This window comes from Poecilia reticulata, chromosome 7 (genome assembly GCF_904066995.2).
Source record: "Poecilia reticulata chromosome 7, P_reticulata-male-v2, whole genome shotgun sequence".
In the NCBI taxonomy this organism is placed as follows: domain Eukaryota; kingdom Metazoa; phylum Chordata; class Actinopteri; order Cyprinodontiformes; family Poeciliidae; genus Poecilia; species Poecilia reticulata.
In genome coordinates, this window is record NC_088836.1 from 9,144,673 (window position 1) to 9,165,568 (window position 20,896).

Here is a 20,896-nt window from a genome sequence, read left to right on the forward strand (position 1 = left end):
GGAAAGACCTCTTGTAGCTTTCTGGGAAGATATTTGTAGTTTTCTGTATAATAGATCTTGTAATAATGTGAACGTGAAATATTTAAAAAATATATATAATGTGTTTTACAGTGATTTGATGTGCTAACAATTATGTTTCAGTTTAGTTGATTTGTTAATTTCTTAGTTCACAAAAATATTTTTATTTAAAAACAGTGTTTAAGTGATTTAAAAAGTTTCTGGTTGAAGAGGATCTTGTTCATTTTGACATCCAGATATTGGATTACATTTTTTGGAAAATGACCAGAAAATGATGCCTGGTTTCCCTAGAGACATGGATTTTGGTTCAAATAATGAAAACAATGTTAATATTTATTTTTTAAATTGAAAATCTAAAAGCATTTCTAATAATATGACCAACTCAAAAAACTCTTTAGTTTATGAGCTTTTGATTTCTGTGGGATATAGGCACAAGATAGACTCCCTACTCAACTTCTCACAGCCAGCTAAGAAAGGTTGTTGTATCAACTAACTCACTCTTTTGTTACCTAGCAACAACTTGTTTAGTAATTTGCCCAGCAGTAGTTTCAGCAATCACCACTTTGCCTTTTCACTGCTTAAAAATAAACAGTGTGGAGTGAAAACTCTGCATAAGTTACGCCACCAGTTTGGCAGTATTTCAGATAAATAAAACAAAAGATTAATCAATAATAATTTACATCGACTGATAGGAAATGTTTTTATCATGAAATAATTTCATGCATTGTTCATAAGGTCGTTCATAGAAATAACTTTTTTACAGTTATTTTTTTCAGTCTGAAGCAGTAAACCTGGTTATGCAATATACAGAACTTTATTGATTTACAAAGTATTGTTGTACCAATCAATCAGTCAAACTTTGTATACAGAGTACGTGTAATACACTCAAGTGAAATACAAAATTACAGTTGTAACAAAGAGAAAGAGAGGCATTTAATCAGTTGGAGAGACAGTGAAATGATCCATATGATCAAATCAAGTTAACAGACAAAAACAAAAAACAATGTTGGTCTGGAAGTGGGAGATAATCAATTATAGAAGACGAGAAACTGTGGCAGCTCATGTTGATTAGTGAGGAAACAATGGACAAATACTTCTATTGTCTAAGGAGAAAGATGAAATTTATAAAAAACAATACATAACATGCAAAAGGAAAAATAACAGAAATAAAATGTATAATAGAATAGATGAATTATATTCACATAACAATACTTTTATTATGTAGATATTAACAACTTACATACCAATAAAATATTATTACACAAATAGATTCTTTAAAAGTTGCAAAAACTAAAATAAATAAATTAAATACAGATGAATAAACTGATATGGCCCCATTCTACTGATAATAAAGATCGACAAACAAGAAAATGATCAGCTCAGACACCCCAGGATGGTGACATCCCTGTCCAGAGGTTTCAGCTTGTTGGTGTTACTACGTTGCGATGATGCCCTCTTCGCGGTGAAATGGATCTAGTAGGGGCGGCAGAAACCGAGGAGATGAACTCTTCATCAGAGTCCAAACAGGAAAAGTCCAGCTCAATGTCCTTAACGAGACGAGGCTCATCGACACTATCAGGTAAAATGTAAAACATGGTCAATAAAGTTCAAGACAAAATGTGACTAAAGCACCTCTTGTCTTATCACTTAGTGTAAATGACTTGTAACAATCTACATTCAAGATTTCTTTTCACCAGAATTTGTCCTAATATTTTATTAAACCTTTCAAAGAAAAAATCTCAAAACTGAAGACATTCTGATACATTTAGACCAGGGATGCCCAATGTCTGTCCTGAAGGACCAACTTTGGGCACCCCTGGTTTAGACCATTGTTATGTGGGTTTATGAGTGAATAATACAGAGACGGTTGATATAGGTCAGAAAGGGATTTACACAATGTTGACAACAGTATTCTTTCATCTGCCTTCACACACACATGAGATCTAGAGGGGTGTCTATTCTCAACCCACAAGGTTAGATATGATATGAGAAAACCAGTTAAGTTCTTCAATGCAAAATGCAATAATACATGTTATGGACACTGGTTTGTGTACTGGTGCTCAATCATGTGCTAACAGGAAGAAGCCATTTTCCAACTGTTCCCACAGGGTTGGGATCTTGAAATGGTAAAAAGAAATGCGGTGATTCACTGCCAGGACCACCAGTCTGACATCACGCTCATGTACAGGGAGTGAAGTGGTACAGAAACCAGCTGGGGCTGAGCAGGGCTGGAGCAGAAGAGAACTGCTGATAGGTTTCACAGAGAGCAAAAACCAGTTCATCTCCTGCCATCAGTGCACTCAGGATCCCCCTCTGTTTACCAAGAGTCCTGTCACAGCAGAGCAAAGTGCGACCTGCCCATTGCGTACTAACAATGCATCATCCTGGGTGAAACTAGGTTTTAGAAATGATCAGAATGAAACACAACCAAACACAGCGATGAGTTTCATTTTCAAATGATCCATTTTATGCATCAGAGATCTGGCTTCTCCAAAGCCAGGCTCGAAAAAAGTGACTTGTGTAAAAGTGAGATTCACAGGGACAGGAAGGACTGTGAGGATGTTTAACAATGCAGTGAAAAACAAAATTATATTTACACAATCTAAGCGTTTTACGAGTAGAACATCTCCTGCTACAATCAGATAATTATTTGAAACAGTTCAAAAATAACCCGTGGCGTTAAAAACTTTTGTCAATCCTGTTAATTCAACTTCTTATTGTTTCCATATTCTACCTGAAGGTGCAAGCTGAAATAGATTATGTACTTTCAAAAGTTTTGACTTTTTTTTTTTTTGGTAGAGGTCATTGGGATTACGGAGGGAGTGGCCATTATTCAATGGCAGTGGCAATAACCCTTGGGATAACAGTTTTCTTTGCAACCCAGCAGCTAGCATATCTCAAGATACTCTTCTTACAGCAAAAGTAAAGGGTCAGAAGAAACTAGTGGAACAGCAACTTTGTCAAGGGATGAAAGTCTTAAACCTTTATTTTCTTTTTTGTTACATTTGAGGCAGGATTTGGAACTCCAGACAAAATGTCCACACTGGTCTAGAGTCCAGGAGAGGAAATGTAATGACTTCAAGTCGTGCACAGGTGGCATCTCATCATGGTAGTCTCAAATTCATTGTTGCTTTTGAGAGTGACCTATTTGTTCAGTCTCAGTGGTGGATTTCATGCACCTGCAGCTGTGGAAGCCACTGGGACACCTTAATTCAATGACTTGGATCAGGGAGCGAATACTTTTGGCAACATTGTGTCTTTGCAAATGAACACATCATTATAATGATTTCATTTACCTTGGCGTTTTGTCCAGTTTTACTAGGTTGTCATGCCACACATGGTTGGTGATAGCAACACCAAAGACATTTACTAGCACATTCACCGACGTCATGAAATGGTCTCTGAAGGGCACAGAAGAGAACGAACATGCTGTCAGACTCAACTATGTTTTTCTTGAAGGTTTTCTCTCCCTCAGTCTACAACAACCAGATGCACCAGGTCTTCTACAGTTCAGACTGATGTTGAAATCATTCTCCAAGTGTAGTTTTATTAATCATTACTACACAAGCTCTCCTCAGGCTTTCCCCACTGGTAGGTGATCCTAGACATTAGTTTATTATGCAAGTTAAAAATAATGTCCTTGTTAATAATTTCAAGCTGTCTGATAGAGCAGCATAACTCCATCCAGAGTGACTCCGTAGTTTGATGGTAAAAGTACACTTTAAACACAAGTAGCAAGTTGAACCTACAGAATCCACTCCACCCCAACCAGAATGACAGCATCCTCTGCAGGCAGTCCCACAGCTGTCAGAATCAGGATAGTGGACACAGCTCCTGTTTGTGGGATCCCTGCAGTTCCAAATGTGACAATGGCACTAGTCAAGCTGCAAACCAAGCACACTCAATTAGCATCCCTGTCCCAGCAACAGAAATGCTACAATCTGCAACTTTATCAATCCTTTCCTATTGTCCATTTGGTTCAGTTCAAAATTTACAGTGAAATTATCTATAAATATCCTGAAAAACCTCCAGATTAATGTTTTAGAATCAATAGACTGCCTAGTCTTTGACATGCTGCCTGAACCTTTGTCCACTTCTTCTTCCTCTGGCTCTAACCCTGATTATAGCCATCACTCTGACCAATTCAGCTTAATGTTTGTGATTCTACTGCATCAGCTGCTAACCTGGACTCTGGTTTTATCGGTTGGTTTTTTGTTAATTTGATTTTCTGAACCAGATACACGATAAGTAGCAGATCAATAATCTGCGGCAACATCAGATACCGATGAGTGTTATGTTAGGTTATGCTAGACTTGTTCATTGTCATTTATACTGATGGGCTCATTCAGGTTATGTAATATTGAACAAGCTGAATATAGAACACATGAAGCATAGGAATTTATATGTGGAGAGAGAGAGAGAGAGAGAGAGAGAGAGAGAGAGAGAGATAACATATTCTCCAGTGATATAGTTTTGAAATCTGCAAATATTTTGTCAAGTGAGGTGATCAGAAATGTCAGGATTGAATGTCAAAATTGTTTTAGTTTTATGTTTTTAGACTTGAAGCTTATTTTGCACCCGTTAAGTCAGTGCTTCTCAATTCCGGTCCTAAGGCCCTCCTGCTCTGCATGTTTTAGATGTGCCTGTATTTCGCAACAGCTGATCTAAATGATTGCATTGCCTCTACTTCAGGCATCAAGTACTGGAGAAGCTTGTTAATCACCCATAGATTCAACCCAGGTCTGTGGCAGTAGGGAAACACATAAAACATGCAGCGCAGGGGGGGCTGAAGACAGGATTTGGGAAGCACTGTGTTAAGTGATCAATGTGGTAGATCAGCTAATTTAAGCATCTCCTCTACTGATTTGTAAAAAAAGGGGGGAAATGCTACCCATTTGATAAATCACTGCTCTTAACAATCCCAGCATGCACCTTTTCTCAATTCCATGCACTTGTATGAAGCAGCTTACCCAATGGCGACAATCTGGGCGACTTCCAGCGTGATATCATGAAGCTGGGCAATGAAGATAGTAGCGGCCACTTCATAGAATGTCATTCCAGTCCTATTGATGCTGGTGACGATGGGCAACATAAGGCGGCAGAGTTTCTTATCGACCTTCACGTTCTCTTCACAGCATTGCAAGGTGACAGGCAGAGTGGCGGCACTTTGGTAGAAAGCACATTCTTTATTGGTGCACCATTTATATGAACAAACTAGAGAAGTGTCATGCTTTTTCAACAAACAGAACTTTTAACCTGGATGCAACGATAAATGCTGTCGTCAAAGCCTTAGAGATGTGCTTGAAGATAAGAAAAGGGTTCCGTCTGGTGAAAATGAGGTAAAGCATGGGGAAAAGAACGAAGGCTTGGACTGCTAACCTGAACAACACAACAAAGTCACACTTGGTGTTAAAGATGTATTACATATTCACTTAAGTATTAAACATTTATTCGTACATTCATTGTCATAAAGTGTCATTCGGTAAATCATAACACTTTTAATACAAAGTTGACATTATTCAAAATGCCTTTGTTATGACAACTTGACATTAACCAAGAATTGTCATATGTCATAATAATGTCATTAAGTATTATTACACTGTCAAAATCTTTAACAAAATAGTTCTTAATATTTCCCCTACCTGAAATAAGGTAAAACAAGTTGGACCAACAATAAAGCTATCATCAAGCTTTATTACACTGTCAAATGATTTAGTCAATAATTCCTTTTACATCAAGTGGAACAAGTAGCACCAGTTATGAATATGTCATTAAGCATTACAGTGTCATTAATCTTATTTCAAGTAAAGTGAAACAAGTAGCAACAGTTATGAAAATGTCATTGAGTGTTATTACAGTGTCAAATGCTATGCTAACAGTCTTTTACCTCAAGTGAAGCGAAAGACACTGAACTACTAATAACTACCATCATAGTTGTAGAACAAAACCTTTGTACAGTGGAATAAAACAGAAGATTACTTGTTCTTCAAACTTGAGCTGACTGTCCAGGAACGACCAAAGGTATTTAAAATTTGCCAGTTTCAGCAGGTTGGCCATCGAGAGAAACTGGAACCACTTTAAGGTCTTGTTTAGATCATTTAATTTGCTCTACATTCTTAAGATAATGAAAAATTAATAATAAATAAGACTTTACGGTATTCTGATTTAGTAATGTAATTATATTAATTGTGTTACCACCCCACGCCTCTAGAGGCAGTAGCAAGCCCGAAAAAATGCAACTATGGAGCAGATTTAGAAGCACATCGAAAGTTACAGAATTTGGTAAAAACTGTGAGCTTTGCTGAAGTAATTAAAGACAAGTTCAAATCCATGCTGAGAGTGGAACTCCTTCAATTAGTGCTCCTCCGCAGCACTGATTGGCTAAGCAATGTAATGTGATCCTCTGCAGCAAGTGATGGCAAAGCAGGGCGCGTAATCACGACTTTACACAAGTTAGTTAATGAGGCTTTACCTCCGTGGCAGAGGCTCCGGCGAACCCCTGAGGCCGACTCATCGAACCCCTGGGCTTCGATCAAACCTAGGTTAAGAACCACTGGATTAGAATATTACTTTACAGTATTTATGTCCACCGGCGAGATACCAGCTAATATTAGCTATAGTGCTTGGCAGTGTTGTGGTCAAGATCACCTAACATGAGACCAAGATAAGCCCAAGACCAGAGTGTATCGATATGGAGACAAGACCAAAACTTTTAGGGTCCGAGACCAAGTCAAGACCAAGACCGAGGGAAGTCGAGACCAAGTCAAGACCAAGACCAGCGCCCCACACTACATGATACAATAAAATGTAAGATATTATCAAAATTGCTTCTCAAATTGATCTGAAAGATCCATATTCTCATAAAAACACCTAGATATTAAATACTTAATACATTTAACCAATATTAAAAGCAGAACAAAGCAGAACAGAGATGGAAGCAAAGTGCTTTGCTTCCATCTCTGTGCTACGATCCGCTGTGGTCTAGTCCCATCCCTAAAAAGATAACGCCCTGGGTGTTTGTCCATTTTGCTCATGTCAGAAACCACCACCGTCTGCACCATTAAATACAGTGTGGTGGGATGGTGTTCCACCCTCCCAGAAACATGTAATTGGCAAGTCACGTTTTTGGTTGGATTTTAATCGGTGCATTTTGCCTCCACTGAAAATAATGTTAATAAATAAACTGGATAGTATGCTGTACATTTAGTGATATTTTCACAGTTGCGGTCTCGACTGGTCTTAAAGTAAAATGCTGAGTCCTCAGCGCCCGAGACCGAGACAAGACCGAGACCAAATGCGGTCGAGTCCGAGACGAGACGAGACCGTGACCAAGACCGATCTCGAGTACTACAACACTGGTGCTTGGTGTAATACGGGGTTCAGCCCTGCTAAGAAGGCTAACCGAGATTCCATAAATCAAAAAAAAAAAAATTATGCTCTAACATTGGCTTAGATTATCTGGCACAAGAGCCTACATTAGAAATGAAACAATGCAACATATTTTATAAAACTTATATTATGTGTTATAACATTCACCAGCAAAGTTTACACAGGTCGTAAAGACTATTATTTATATGTAATTCTTTCACTCTATCAAAAGTAAGACACATCCCAAATCTTCTGTTTTTGTTTTGAAGGTTTCATAAAAACACGATGTGAGGAAGAAGTGGGAGATATCTTTAAAGAGAGACGGATTCACTTCAGCACGGATGAATCTCGGATCGGATTTTGGACTCAATCTCAGCTGGTGAATCACTCTGAAGCTAGAACTCGTCGGCTGAAAAACAAAGTAGTTATAAATTCTTGGGGGTACTATGACGAAAAAAAATTATATTTATATATATTCGTGTGCTTTCGAGTTTCTGTGCTGATTAATATTTTTGTGAAGCGATAAAAGCTGGGTAGCTCTTGAAATGCTACAAAATAAAGCTATATTTCCTTCAGCCCACTGGCTGCAATGTTGACACCTTGAGATGCCATGATACCTAAATTCTGAACATCATGGCCTGGAGTGGATCCCAGTTTTCCATGTCTGGCATATAACCATTTATTTTAGCTTTTAAACTGGTTATATTGATCCTGTGTCTAGACAGAGGCCTAGCATCATGACCCGTTTGTTCTGAAGATCCTGCAGCTTCCACTTCTCTTCCTGACATGGCGCCTCCTCACCCTGACTCTCATACTGATAGGAGGAACCACAGAGCTCTGTTAAGTTAAAGCTCATCTTCTGAAGTTGGGATATTTTTCCTCCAACAGGTTCCAGTGGAATCACCTTAAACCAGATGTTGGACTGGATTTTATTTCACTGTCATTTGTGAATGTTAGAGCCTCATTTTTAACAGTGGAGCTATAAAGGTTGAAAAAGGTTATTTTGGAGAAAGTCTCATCAACATCAATATTTCCACTAAATAAAAGGCAAAAAACAAAATAGTTGGATAGAGTAAAAGCCTCTCAAACTCTGAGCCCGACAGCACCAAACTATTTTTTTTATATTAGACAATTAATTTAATTTCACCTAATTATTGCGGTAGAAGCCATTTGTTTGTTAAATACTTAATGAAAAATATATACCATGTTTAATGTTTGTTGTAAATGACGTATAGTCACAAAGAACGAGGTAATTAGTCCAAGTTTGTCCTTTTTTGAACGTTCAGGAATTACAGCGGCTGTGATGAGCCAAGACAAAGGAAAAGAAAGGTAAAACAACCTGAACAGGTGAACAACTCTAAACCACTCGCACCTTTTTACTCTCCGTCTTTCTGTGATTAAAGCACACCCGTTGCCATGGCAACCTCCTGCACTCCACAAGCCAACCAGAGATTACGTTAAAAACATAACATTCAGTCTGTTACAATATTAGGTTTGCAGGCTTGATATTTATTTTGCAATCATTAATAAGCATCTCATGAACACAGTCGTGGTTGATTAGATAATTTTAAACTCCTGCTCTGCTAGTTATTTTGGTAATGGAACCAAAACCCACAGAATTGCGCAACACCTTGTTTAAACAATAATCACTGAGATTATTATTGTTGTTGGGTCATTAATTTGAACATGATTTGTTGATTTTTTTTGTTGTTCTTTCATAAAGTTAAACATTTTGATAAGGAGCCAAAGGAGGACGTGCTGGTCTCAGCGTCCTGGCGGCATTCAGTTTGTCACCTAATGCCGAGATCGACTCAAAACCTTCCGCGATTGACTTATTGCCCCCCTGTTTTAGCAAAGTACGAACAGTTCAGAAACTATATGAAATGGGGGGCGGGGAAGCTTTTTATTATCTGATTAAGTCGTGTTTTAGATTGTTCATGAAAACTAATCAGTCACAGCTGATTAGTGGGTGCTCTCACGGCTGCACAGTTGAACCCATTGATTCTTTACAGCAGACAGTCGCTCCGCTCTCTTGCAGGTACTGCGTACTCCCGCTAAATCTTTTAGGGTTTGCGGTACCCTACCGTACCCCCTTACTTTCACCCCTGTGTATTTGTATGTATTGTCATGAAATCTGGTATGAATATGTGAGATCTTTCCTGGCGCACGCAGAAAACGGAATAAAGGCCTGAGAATTAACAGTATACCCTGCATATGATAAGTAATAAGTGATTATAAAGTGATAATACACATGCCAATGAAGAGATGTCTGCAATGTATGATCGAAACATGTATTCTGCACTTTTAATCAAGTGAATGTTATAATAATGTATACTCTGTACTCTTAATCAGTTGATCTTATTACATTATGGAAGACTGAAGGTTGTACTTTTGAGTCAACAAACAAACAACATGATTATATAAAATCATCATGTATTATTAAAAATCATAGATACTGAGGTAAGGGAAAGAAAAGAATACGCCTCACTGAGCGGAAGGCGAGGAACCGAAGCATGAGTCATCAAATGAGTGAGCGAGATGCAAGGGTAGGGCAGAATTGGAAACAGATGTCCAGTAAGTCATGAGCATTAGGGAAGTCCGGGACTTTCCGCAGGCAGCCCTGCCTTGCATGACATCAGGTAATGACATAATGCAATGGGCAGGCTCCATGGAGATACAGTCCTGCCTTACAATCCGCCCTGGGTTGGAGAGCATATATACTGATGTTCGGGGGAGAAATAGTGTTCTTCGTCCCCGGCGCAGAAGCGGAGTCAACAAGAGGAAGCAGGCTAAAGACCAGCGGAGGACCACGCCCACCGGCCACCAACTCCGGCCCCAGATCCGACCGACTCCTCTGCCTCTACCCAACGCTCTCAACCCAATAGCAGCCGACTTGGAAAAGAGACGGAGGTCCTACAAAGATAAAGAGTCTGCACGTTCAAAGGACAGCGTGAGTCTTCTCTCCGCTTCTCTTCAGTAAAGAGGACTTTGCTCCGGCTGGACAAAGACTCTGACCAAGGACATCTAAAGATTACAGCTGCCGAGAACGAGAACCATCGGGTATGAGTTGACCTGCCTCCCCCAAAGCCTCGCTCAGTGAACTTAGTGACACAGGTTAGGGATAAGAACAAGGATAGATTGTGAATGATTTTTATTTGTTATATGATTACCTATTCTATAACTCTATGATTACCTATTCTATAATTCTATAATTCTATGACCTGAATTATTTCAGTTGGTGTGCAATGAATCTAAAATATATGACAGTTTAATTTTTATCATTACATTATGGAAAATAATTAACTTTATCACAATATGCTAATTTTTTGAGAAGGACCTGTATATGCGACAAGTCAGTCAATACCTCCGCACAATAATTCAGTGCAGTGAGTGGCTTTTTTTCATCACAAATTCTTATCTCTATACAGCTAGCTTTGCTAGCATCATGTCAACGGAGCTTACCTTTCTTTGAACTACTTTTCTAAGTGGCGAAAAAAGTTAGACGTTGTCCCCACCGTCTGTGAAAGCGAAGCGCTGCTAAGTTAGCTGTAGCCATCAGATTTCTTATGATTTATGCAGCGCTGTTCTATTACTGACGACTAGACAGACATCTTCTGCCGCTGAGAGAAAACCACTACGCATGTCTTGGGGCACCGCGTGCTCGAGACCAAGACCGTTCTCGAGTACAACAGTGGCTCATAATACATCAATATCAGAATATTCCATTCATATTCTATTGTTATAGCTACTAAGCATATTTAAATATTCTGAACTATGTATTAAAAACATACTTAAAAGTACAATTGTTTATAAATGTAGCTTTGATAGATGTTTGAGTATGGTTTCCAGTAACAAAATAGCGTGTTATGCTCGATTAAATGTGCTGATACGTCATCGCTGATCTCTAAGCATAAGAGGAAAATCTCAGTAAAATCTGTAAAACTGTACTTACTTTCATAACAGTTTTCTTCTCATGTCACTCAGGTAGAGTTCAGTGCTGCTACCTCAGGAGCAGTGATATCAATTTGGCAACAAAGATGAAAAAGAAAAGATATTTGGACATACCCTGCAAAAACCACTCCTACAAACTTAATGAGTTTAAGGAAAGCGTCCCATTCTGTAACCTCCAACACATGTTCTGTGATCAGGAACATAACTCCGATTGGCATGTACCTGAAACAAAAAACAGTAAAAAAAAAAAAAAAAAGGTTTAATAAAATAGGGTGTTCCAAATATATTTTAAATTAACTGTTAAGAGTGGAAGCAGCTGTCCTATGTAAATAGAACTGAATATGCAAAAGAAATGGCATCTTCCCAGATACTCTCTGATCTTACCACAAAATCCAGTTGACTATAACTTTTATGGCATCGTTGAGGCATTGAATGGTCTCCACGGTGATTCTTGCCTCCTGTCCCATCCTGTTTAACAGGATGCCGATGACAAATGACCAGATGACCAGTCCTATCATGTTGGGTCCATCAACATACTTGCCTACTAGTTTCGTCTCAGTATCATTCTGCACAAAAAACACAAGTATGGCGGCTCCACCCCTCTGACAACAATATTGTAGGAGTACATCACCTTGTTGGACGATGCATTTCATTTTTTCTTAAGTCAACATACAACCATTGATGTTAAGGCATTTATTTTGTAAAAAACCACCCTAAGGCACTGCATAATTGTGAAATGTAAAGGTGCAAATTCAAGTATCAAACCCTTTACACACACACAGAAAAAGTAAATAAACAGAAGCAAAATGGAGCGGAATGGAAAGTAAAGGAGGGAACCAGCAAGGAGTGAAAGATAAAGGTGTATTACTACTGTTAGGTTGAATGCTGGACAAAGATCTGGGCTAATGAGGTAATGGGTGGCAGGTGTGAGGAGAGAAAGCAGAAGGCAGGCTGAGGAGAGACAGAAAGAGGCACAAGGGGTGAGGGAGAGCAGACTTTGGGCTAGGAAATGAATCTAACAAAAATAATTAGACATAAGAAGCATAATAGAAAATAGAGTAACCAAGGAAAGGACTAGACAGAAAAAAGTAGAATCACTAAGAAAATTATAGATAAAAGGCAGAACGAAGCAAGAAAGGAATACAAATAATGACAAAACAAAAAACAAACAAACAAAAAAACAAGATCCTGACAGTATGAGTGTTTGCCTTGTTGCTTGTCCTATGCCCTAACTATGGCACACCTTACTGTCACATTGGCAAACACCACCTCCCCATTCAGGCTTTAAATAAAAAGAAACTCAAGGCCATTCTTTTTCTTCCTCTTCAATTTGAAGTTTGTGGCTGTAAAATGATGATTCTAGAATGAAAACAAAGATCAGAAGAAAATACTCACCAGGTTTGGATCAAGGGAGAGGTCAGGTTGTTTATGAATCTGAATAATCTCAGTCTTGTACTGGGAGAAGAAAAGAAACTGTTATATTTCCAAACCCCAAATAGGAAATTACACAATAAGCTGTGGGCCAGAACAAAAGCATACCTGCTCATAGAAAGCCTGAAAGAAGTTCTCTGGAACCATATTCCTATGCAAGTAACAGGAGAGTCATAAAAAATTAAGCTTGTAAATGTTAAATACAAAAAAAAAAAAACATGCAGGTGTTATTTTACCCAGACTTTTATTTCACAAAAACCTAGATGGTGTCACAGTGTGGCGTGGCGGTGGACATAGAAATAAGTGGATGTTTTAATGAAGAAAATCAACCCAAAATAAAAGTGTTCAAGAAAATCCAAAAGCAAAACAAACTGAAAACACAAGGGAACAACAGGTAATCCAGGGAGGGAAACATGGGTAGTGACAAGACAGACTAGCAAGTTGTGACTGGGATAGAAGAGTTTAAATACTGGGAGGTAGTAAAAAGAACAACGGGCCTAACCAGATGATATAACTGGTTGCAGGTGTGAATAGTTTTCACACAAGCTAGCTGAGGGGTGGGGAGAAGATGACACAGGGAAGCTAAGGAGATATACTGGGGAAAATACAGAGGAAACACCAAGGACCTGAAAAAAACCCTCTAAAATGAAAGAATACACTAATACTAAAGAAAACCTGATAAACTAGAAGACAAAAAGACATGAGGGACAAGCATAAACAAACCTAAACAGAAAGAAGGCTGATCTAACAATAAGAACTAAGGGACATAGAGCTATAGAAACTAGAAGATCTGAGCAAAGAGATAGCCTAACTAGAATTACTAAAGAAAGACGAAAAAAACCTAAAGTGACAAAATAAGATCTAGAAATACTACAGTGAGAGCTAGAAGGATTAAATACAAATAAACTATAATCACTAAAGAAGCTCGACCTAGACTCAGACAAACAAGAAAAACAGAACCTAACTAAAGAATAAATATAACTAGAAACACTATAAAGGACTGATAAAGAAAGCAACAATGCAATTGTAATCACACTAAATAACCTCAAATAATAAAAGTGAAATGACCCTGAAGGGCTAACCTAAAATGAACTAAAACATAATGATAAATAAGATCAAAACCAAACCCAAAAACCCAGAGTCCTGACAGATAGTTTAACTGATGGTAATCAAAGATAATAAAATGTCTATTTTAACTTCTCTGTACTGGAACACATTACAAGAAATCATGAATTTTGTCTCACCTTATAAGATCCTGCAAGATCACGTGAAAGACGAAGGTCGACTTATCCTCTTTTTCCATGCTTACTTCATGGTCTCTCACACCAGGCTTGATTGTGAGAGCCAGAAACATTCCTGCAACACAAAGTATCAGGCAGGATGTCAAAAGCAATAATACAGAACAAACTATTGCGGTCTTCATAAATCTATTTTAAAATCTGCTGCCCATGATAAATTTACCGAGAATTGCGGCAATGAAGGTAGAGCCACAGACGAAGGTCCATGTGATGATAGCTATTTTTCTAGACACTCTGATTTTTAATCCAGTTACTCCTGAGAAAAGAGAGCATATAGTTGCATGTTTTAATCAACATTCTTTCAAAATATCCTCAAAAAGATGAGGATAAGTTAAAATATCAAGGATCTGAAATCATATTTAGTTTGCCTGCAACCACGCTTGTCACGATGAGGGATACAGCAAACATCTTAAGCATGTTTATAAGTATTTCCCCTGGTATTTTGATCCACTCATTCAATTCTTCAGTTAGAAGAGTTGTAGCCCTCAGCAGAAACCCAGTGCCAAACCCTATAGGGCAAAAAACAAAACAACAAAAAAGCATTCATACAAAATAGATATGAAAAAAAAGACTTCATCATGTAAAACCTTAAGAAATAAATGGGAGTCCTTTAATAATAATAGCAAATGATACATTTTGCAGACATATTTTCCATATTTTTTTAGTTTGTTAATTAGGTAGAATAATGCTGAATATTAAAAAGTTAGAAAATGTGTTGTAATAATTTGTTAAATATTGTGTTTTCACTGTAAAAACAAACATCTAAAAACCATCCATCAGTTTGTCAACTGAGCCACTGAAAAAAAAAGAAATTTCAGTAATCTCTTTATTTACTGAACTTGACATTAACGCATCCAAGATCACATGTAAATTTCAAATTTTAACATTTTACATCTAAATCAACTAACCACACAGTAACAAAATGCCATGGTGATAATACAATGGTTCACGATGAAATGACTGCAGAACAACTCACCCTACTATCTTTTGTTTAATACTGCTATTTTATAAATGGAAATGCTGGGGACAATATAAACAACTTCCACAATTATGATATAAAACAGATTAAAAGATGAAAGGATCACCGGAAAGAAAACAAACTCCCATAACGGTAAATATATATATTTTTTAAACTTCACACCTCGCTGGTTCCCTCTCCTTGGGCTGCCACCTTATGGTAATGGAGGGGTTTGAGTGTCCAATGATCCTAGGAGCGATGCTGTCTTGGGCTTTCTGCCCCTAGTTGTGTTCCCTTGCCTGGACGCAGGTCACTGGGGAGCCAGGCCTGGAGATGGGACACGATGGCGAGCGACTGGTGGCTGGACTTTTACCCATGGAGCCCAACCGGGCTCAGCCCGAAGAGACCGACTGGTGGGCCCATGGTCCCCTCTCCCATGGGCCCACCGGCTGTGAGAGGGGCCAAAGGGGTTGGGTGCAGTGTGGGATGGGTGGTGGAAGAGGGAGGGGGCCCTGGCAGTCCGATCCTCGGTTGCAGAAGCTGGCTCTTGGGTCGTGGAATGTCCCCTCTCTGGTGGGGAAGGAGCTGGAGCTAGTGTGTGAGGCGGAGAGGTTCAAGCTTGAAATAGTTTGTTTCACCTCGATGCATGGCTCTGGTTCTGGAACCAGTCTCCTTGAGAGGGGCTGGACATTCCACTATGGAGTTGCCCAAAGTGAGAGGCGCCGGGTAGGAGTGGGCATACTTGTTGCCCCCTATCTGGGCGCTTGTACGTTGGGGTTTGCCCCAATGGGTAGCCTCCCTCCGCCTACAGGTAGAGGGACGGGTTCTAACTGTCATCTATGGTCATGAGCTTTGGGTCATAACCGAAAGTACGAGATCGCGCATACAAGCGTCTGAAATGGGTTTTCTCTGTAGGGTGTCTGGGCTCTCCCTTAGAGATAGGGTGAGAAGTTCGGTCATCCGAGAGGGACTAAGAGTATAGTTGCTGCTCTTTCACGTGGAGAGGAGCCAGTTGAGGTGGCTTAGGCATCTGGTTAGGATGCCTCCTGGACGCCTTCCTGGTGAGGTGTTTCGGGCACCTCACACCGGGAGGAGGCCCCAGGGAAGACCCAGGACACTCTGGAGGGACTATGTTTCTCAGCTGGCCTGGGAAGGCCTTGGGATCCAGTGGCTGGAACAAGTAGCAGGGGAGAGGAAATCTCGGCCTCCTTCCTTAAGCTGCTACCCTCGTCACCCAACCCCGGATAAGCGGAAGAAAATGGATGGATGGACCCTGCTGGTTCCTTCTGTCACTTCTCCATTCCTTTCTCGTTCCATGTGTGTACTCTTCGTGTCTCCTTGCTGGATTCCTTCCATTGGAAGTTTGCTTTGTGTTTCTGCCCTAGCTCCCTGTGATTTTTGTAAGTTTATTTAATTAATCATTATTTTATTAAACCTTGATATATTAAACTGATTGGCTGTCTCTGTATGTCTGTAATTGGGTCCAACTACAAACTACTCAAAGTGACAGGAAATGCAATTGTTTGGTGAATACTTTTTCCACAACTTTAGAAATGAATGGTAGGTTAAATAGGATGGAGATTTTTGAAGTTCGAAGGATGGAGACCAGGTTGTTGTTGATAGGAGTAATGACTGTGGATTTAAATGCCGCGGGGATGATACCAGAGGACAGGGAGGAGTGGATGATGTTAGAATGATAGGGAGCAGAGAAGTAAGACAGGGTTTGACGAGAACTGTATGAAAACTATTGGGCTGGCTGGAAGACGGCTTACACAGGCAAATTCCGTCAGCAATGTCAGCAGCGGAGGGGACATAAGTTCAACTGTGATGCATGAAGAAGAGTTGGGGCCAAGGTTATTGTGTATAGAAGAAACCTGGAACAAAGTTCAGGAGTGTACCAAGGTGCACTGGCTGGGTTTTCAAGGGATTGAGGAAATCAAGGAAATTGGTGAGGCTATTATTACGGATGCAACAAGGTAATCTGGGTCAGAAATATGAACAATGGTGAAATGGTCAGCAATGTGTGATAAAACAACATTTTTGATATAACAGAAAGAGACCATAAAAGTTTGGAGGAAGAGCATTGGAGTTTAACATTAAAAGAGAGCAGCAAATAATCAGTGAAAGGAAGGTCATCAGGAGAAGTTCAGAGGAGTGAGTCCAGACAGAGCAGCTTAAAAGGTCCAGTGTGTGTCCTTGGACACACACTGGACGTAAGAAGTATTTGGAGAAGGAGAGATCAGCATCATCAAAGTGAATGATAAAATCCATATGACATTCGGTGAGAGGGCTTAGAGATGGACAATCAGAGCAGCAAAGTCTTTCTTAAAAGAGTTATTATATTTGAGTGGTTGGTAAATAGTTACAACAATGGTGAACATGGGGCTAGAGAGGAGAAAGGTAGACAGCCCAAAGGAGAAGAAGGCAGGCATATGTAACAGTGAGACCTTCCGGTTCTCGCAGTGGGTCATTGCCAGACCCCTCCACAGCTCGAGTCGCAGCACTTGGCGACGTAAACAAACCCTGTTGTGGTGGAGTGGCTGAGGCGAAAGAATTCACTCGGTTGCTGCCAAGTTTCTGTCTCACAGTCACGATGAAAAATGTTCAATAGATCAAATGATGAATAGGTTGCTGGTGTAGATGCACCAATAAATCAGCCCTGATTTCCTCAATATTGGGAGATCAGTGATTGGCCTATAGACAGTGTGAAGCTGATTTTATCCTCTGAGCTAATCCACCACGACAAAGATATAAAAATTTACCTCTGTCCTCTTTTGCTCAGCTGTAACAGAGATCTGACTGAGAGACTTATGCACCAGGTCATGTTTGTACATTTGCAATTAACAGTAGGTACCCCACTGTTGCTATATTTAGCAATGTTTCAGAGAAAAACAAAAAATTGGTGTTGCCCAAAATTGGAATTGGCAGGTCAGGCTTCTTAAAGTTTGGTAATCAGCTATTGGCTCAAGAAGCCGCCATAACATCAACAGGAGATACTGCTTTGTCTTTTGCCCCCCCGCCCCTCTCTTCTGTTTCTAGAAGTCAGGTCGAGAGTCAGCTGGAGAGACTGAACCAGAACAAGGCTGCAGGTCCAGATGGTGTCAGCCCCAGAGTCCTGAAGGCCTGTGCAGAGCAGTTTTGTATGGTTCAGCAACACCTTTTCAACCTTAGCTTGACCCAAGAGAAGATTCCACTGTTGCAGAAGACATCCTACCTGAGTCCAGTGAGAAAACTCAACCATCACTCATCAACAACTACAGATTTGTTGTCCTGACATCCCACATCATTAAGGTCCTAGAGACTCCTAATGGCCCACTTAAGCAGACAAGCAGATATCAGGTCCCTCTGCCGTTTGCTTATCGCCATGGATTTGGAGTTGAAGATGTCATCATACACCTGCTTCAACAAACCCACAGTCATCTGGACAAAGGAGGCAGCACTATGAGGATCATGTTCTTTGATTTCTCCAGTGCATTTAGCAATTCAGCCTGATCTGCTCTGAGAGAAACTCCAGAAGACACAGGTGGAGTTCTTAACAATCACCTGGATCTATGACTAACTCCCAAACAGACCACAGTTTGTGTCAACTGAAGAACTGTCTAACCAAGTGGTCAGCAACAGAGGAGTACCACAGGGCACTGTACTCTCGCCTTTCCTTTTCACTCTCTACACGTCAGATTTCCAAGTCTGTCATCTATAGAAATACTCAGACAACTCTGCAGTTGAGCACAGAGTCATTCTCTACTCGACTGCAGTGTTGAGTACTGATGACAAAACAGTCGCTGGTGGGCTGTTTTGTGACATGCTGTGGAAACAATAAACTCATCTTGAATGTAAACAAAACAAAGGAGTTGATTGCCGATTTCAGGAGAAACCGGGTTAGAAAAAACCCTATTTCCATCACGGGAGAAAATGTGAAAGTGGTTGAGGAATATAAATACCGTGGTGTTCGCCTTGACAACATACTGGGCTGGAGATTGAGCAGTCAAGCCATCTATAAAAAGTTACAGAGCAAACTGGACTTCTTGAGGAAGCTAAGATCCTTCAAGGTTTGCAGCAAGATGCTGCAGATTTTCTATAAGTCTGTGTTGAGAGCGTCATCTCTTCTGCCATCATCTGTTGGGGCAGCAGCATCAGAACCAGAGACCTGAAAAGGCTCAACAGCCTGATAAAAAAAGGCTGGTTTTGTTCTGGGGACGACTGTGCAACCTCTGGAGATGATAATGCAAGGAAGGATTCTTCAGAGGATCAAGAAAATTGTGGACAACAATGACCGTCCTCTTCATGAGACTGTCTTGGGAAGGCAGCCGTTATGATCTACAATAAGTCTTTGAAGAATCTGAACTCATGACTGACAGAAGAGGCCCTCAACCTGCACAGAAAGTGTAGTTGCTACTGGACCCTGTTAATGACCTAGTCAACCTGAGCAGTCCATGAAGGTTTGTTGTCAATTTGTATTCCAAAGAATAGGTCAAAAATATGTTTGTCATGATTTTGCTAGTTGAGAAGAGTGCCACCACTCAGACAGCCTATAGAGGTGAGGAATCGCAGTGTTTTTAATACTTCAAGTGGTATTTCGAACAGACACAGGCTCAAGAACAGGTAGCTCTGGTAACCCAAATAAAAGTAAGCATTGACAAGGAACCCACAACTCAGGATAAAGAAACGAAAAACTAAATACCTACGGAGCATAATCAGACAACGAGGCACAGCTGTTACCATCAAGAAGATAACGGTGGAATCAATTAACCAGTAAATAGGAAAACACAACACACAAGAGAGCTAAAAGTAACAAACAAGCAACACAAAATCCACATATCTACAAGACTCCTGTGATATTTGGATATTAAGCATCAGAACATGTTTCTCACAACACAGAAGACAGTTTTTAATCTGCTGTCGGTGGTTAAATGTGATGTGTCTGAAATGAGGCAGCGAATAGCTGTGTCATCAGAAAATGTTAACATGTAGTTGTTTGGTGTAGTGTATTAAGCTGCATTTTAGTAGCATTAAGAGAAAATACTTTTAAAAAATTAAACATTTCATCTATGTATTAAATCTCACATTTAATGTACGCTGTAGAAAAAACAGATTAAGCACATCTGTTTAACCGCTCACCAGCAGAAAAAAAGTAAATACTTACCCACGGCAACTCCCAATAAGCAAAGTACCTGAATTAGGTTTTCTCTCATTGTTTTTTTGTTACTGTGGTCCAGTCAGATGGACCAGTTACTCCCAGCTGTTCAAGACATTTGACCCACTTTTCAAAAAATGCCCTGCAAAGCATATTCAGTCTCTATGGATACCGTGGTAAAATAAATAACACTACTTCAAATTCAAAAATACTCATTAGTTCTTCAAAGAGTTATTGTAGATGGTGATGGCTGTTGGCAGGAAAGACCTCTTGTAGCGATCTGGGAAGATATTTGTAGTTTTCTGTATAATAGATCTTGTAATAATGTGAACGTGAAATATTTAAAATATATATATATAATGTGTTTTACAGTGATTTGATGTGAACAATCATGTTTCAGTTTAGTTGATTTGTTAATTTCTTAGTTCACAAAAATATTTTTATTTAAAAACAGTGTTTAAGTGATTTAAAAAGTTTCTAGTTGAAGAGGATCTTGTTCATTTTGACATCCAGATATTGGATTACATTTTTTGGAAAATGCCCAGAAAATGATGCCTGGTTTCCTTGGAGACATGGATTTTGGTTCAAATAATGAAAACAATGTTAATATTTATTTTTTAAATTGAAAATCCAAAAGCATTTCTAATAATATGACCAACTCAAAAAACTCTTTAGTTTATGAGCTTTTGATTTCTGTGGGATATAGGCACAAGATAGACTCCCTACTCAACTTCTCAC

The 20,896-nt window shown here is 39.5% G+C and overlaps 1 protein-coding gene across 3 annotated transcripts; it reads right to left on the reverse strand.

Moving 5' to 3' along the window:
• Window positions 1–813: 813 nt before the first annotated feature.
• Window positions 814–20,308, reverse strand: LOC145552193 (excitatory amino acid transporter 3-like). Of its 3 annotated transcripts, none has more exons than XM_081608798.1 (13): window positions 20,168–20,307; window positions 14,435–14,575; window positions 14,230–14,322; window positions 14,013–14,124; window positions 12,877–12,919; window positions 12,733–12,792; window positions 11,722–11,903; window positions 11,452–11,559; window positions 5,275–5,397; window positions 4,989–5,183; window positions 3,768–3,902; window positions 3,315–3,419; window positions 814–1,590 (listed from the first exon to the last, which is right to left on the reverse strand). In XM_081608798.1, the coding sequence occupies exons 1-13, from the start codon at window positions 20,214–20,216 to the stop codon at window positions 1,437–1,439; spliced, it is 1,500 nt and encodes a 499-aa protein (XP_081464924.1). In that variant the 5' UTR covers window positions 20,217–20,307; the 3' UTR covers window positions 814–1,436. The 3 variants fall into 3 exon arrangements, with proteins under 3 accessions (XP_081464924.1, XP_081464926.1, XP_081464925.1); XM_081608799.1 differs by lacking the exon at window positions 814–1,590 and adding an exon at window positions 2,998–3,224 and having other exon boundaries at window positions 20,168–20,308; XM_081608800.1 differs by lacking the exon at window positions 3,768–3,902 and having other exon boundaries at window positions 20,168–20,308.
• Window positions 20,309–20,896: the final 588 nt, after the last annotated feature.

What these genes read in the sequence shown, in the direction of transcription:
- LOC145552193 (XM_081608798.1), bottom strand. Translation starts at nt 20,216, where the DNA reads ATGAGAGAAAACCTAATTCAGGTACTTTGCTTATTGGGAGTTGCCGTG. An exon ending in GCATTTATCGTTGCATCCAG is followed by an intron (nt 5,184 to 5,274) that starts GTTAAAAGTTCT and finishes TTTCTACCAAAG; the next exon opens with TGCCGCCACTCTGCCTGTCA. An exon ending in AAACTGGACAAAACGCCAAG is followed by an intron (nt 1,591 to 3,314) that starts GTAAATGAAATC and finishes TTTACCTGATAG; the next exon opens with TGTCGATGAGCCTCGTCTCG.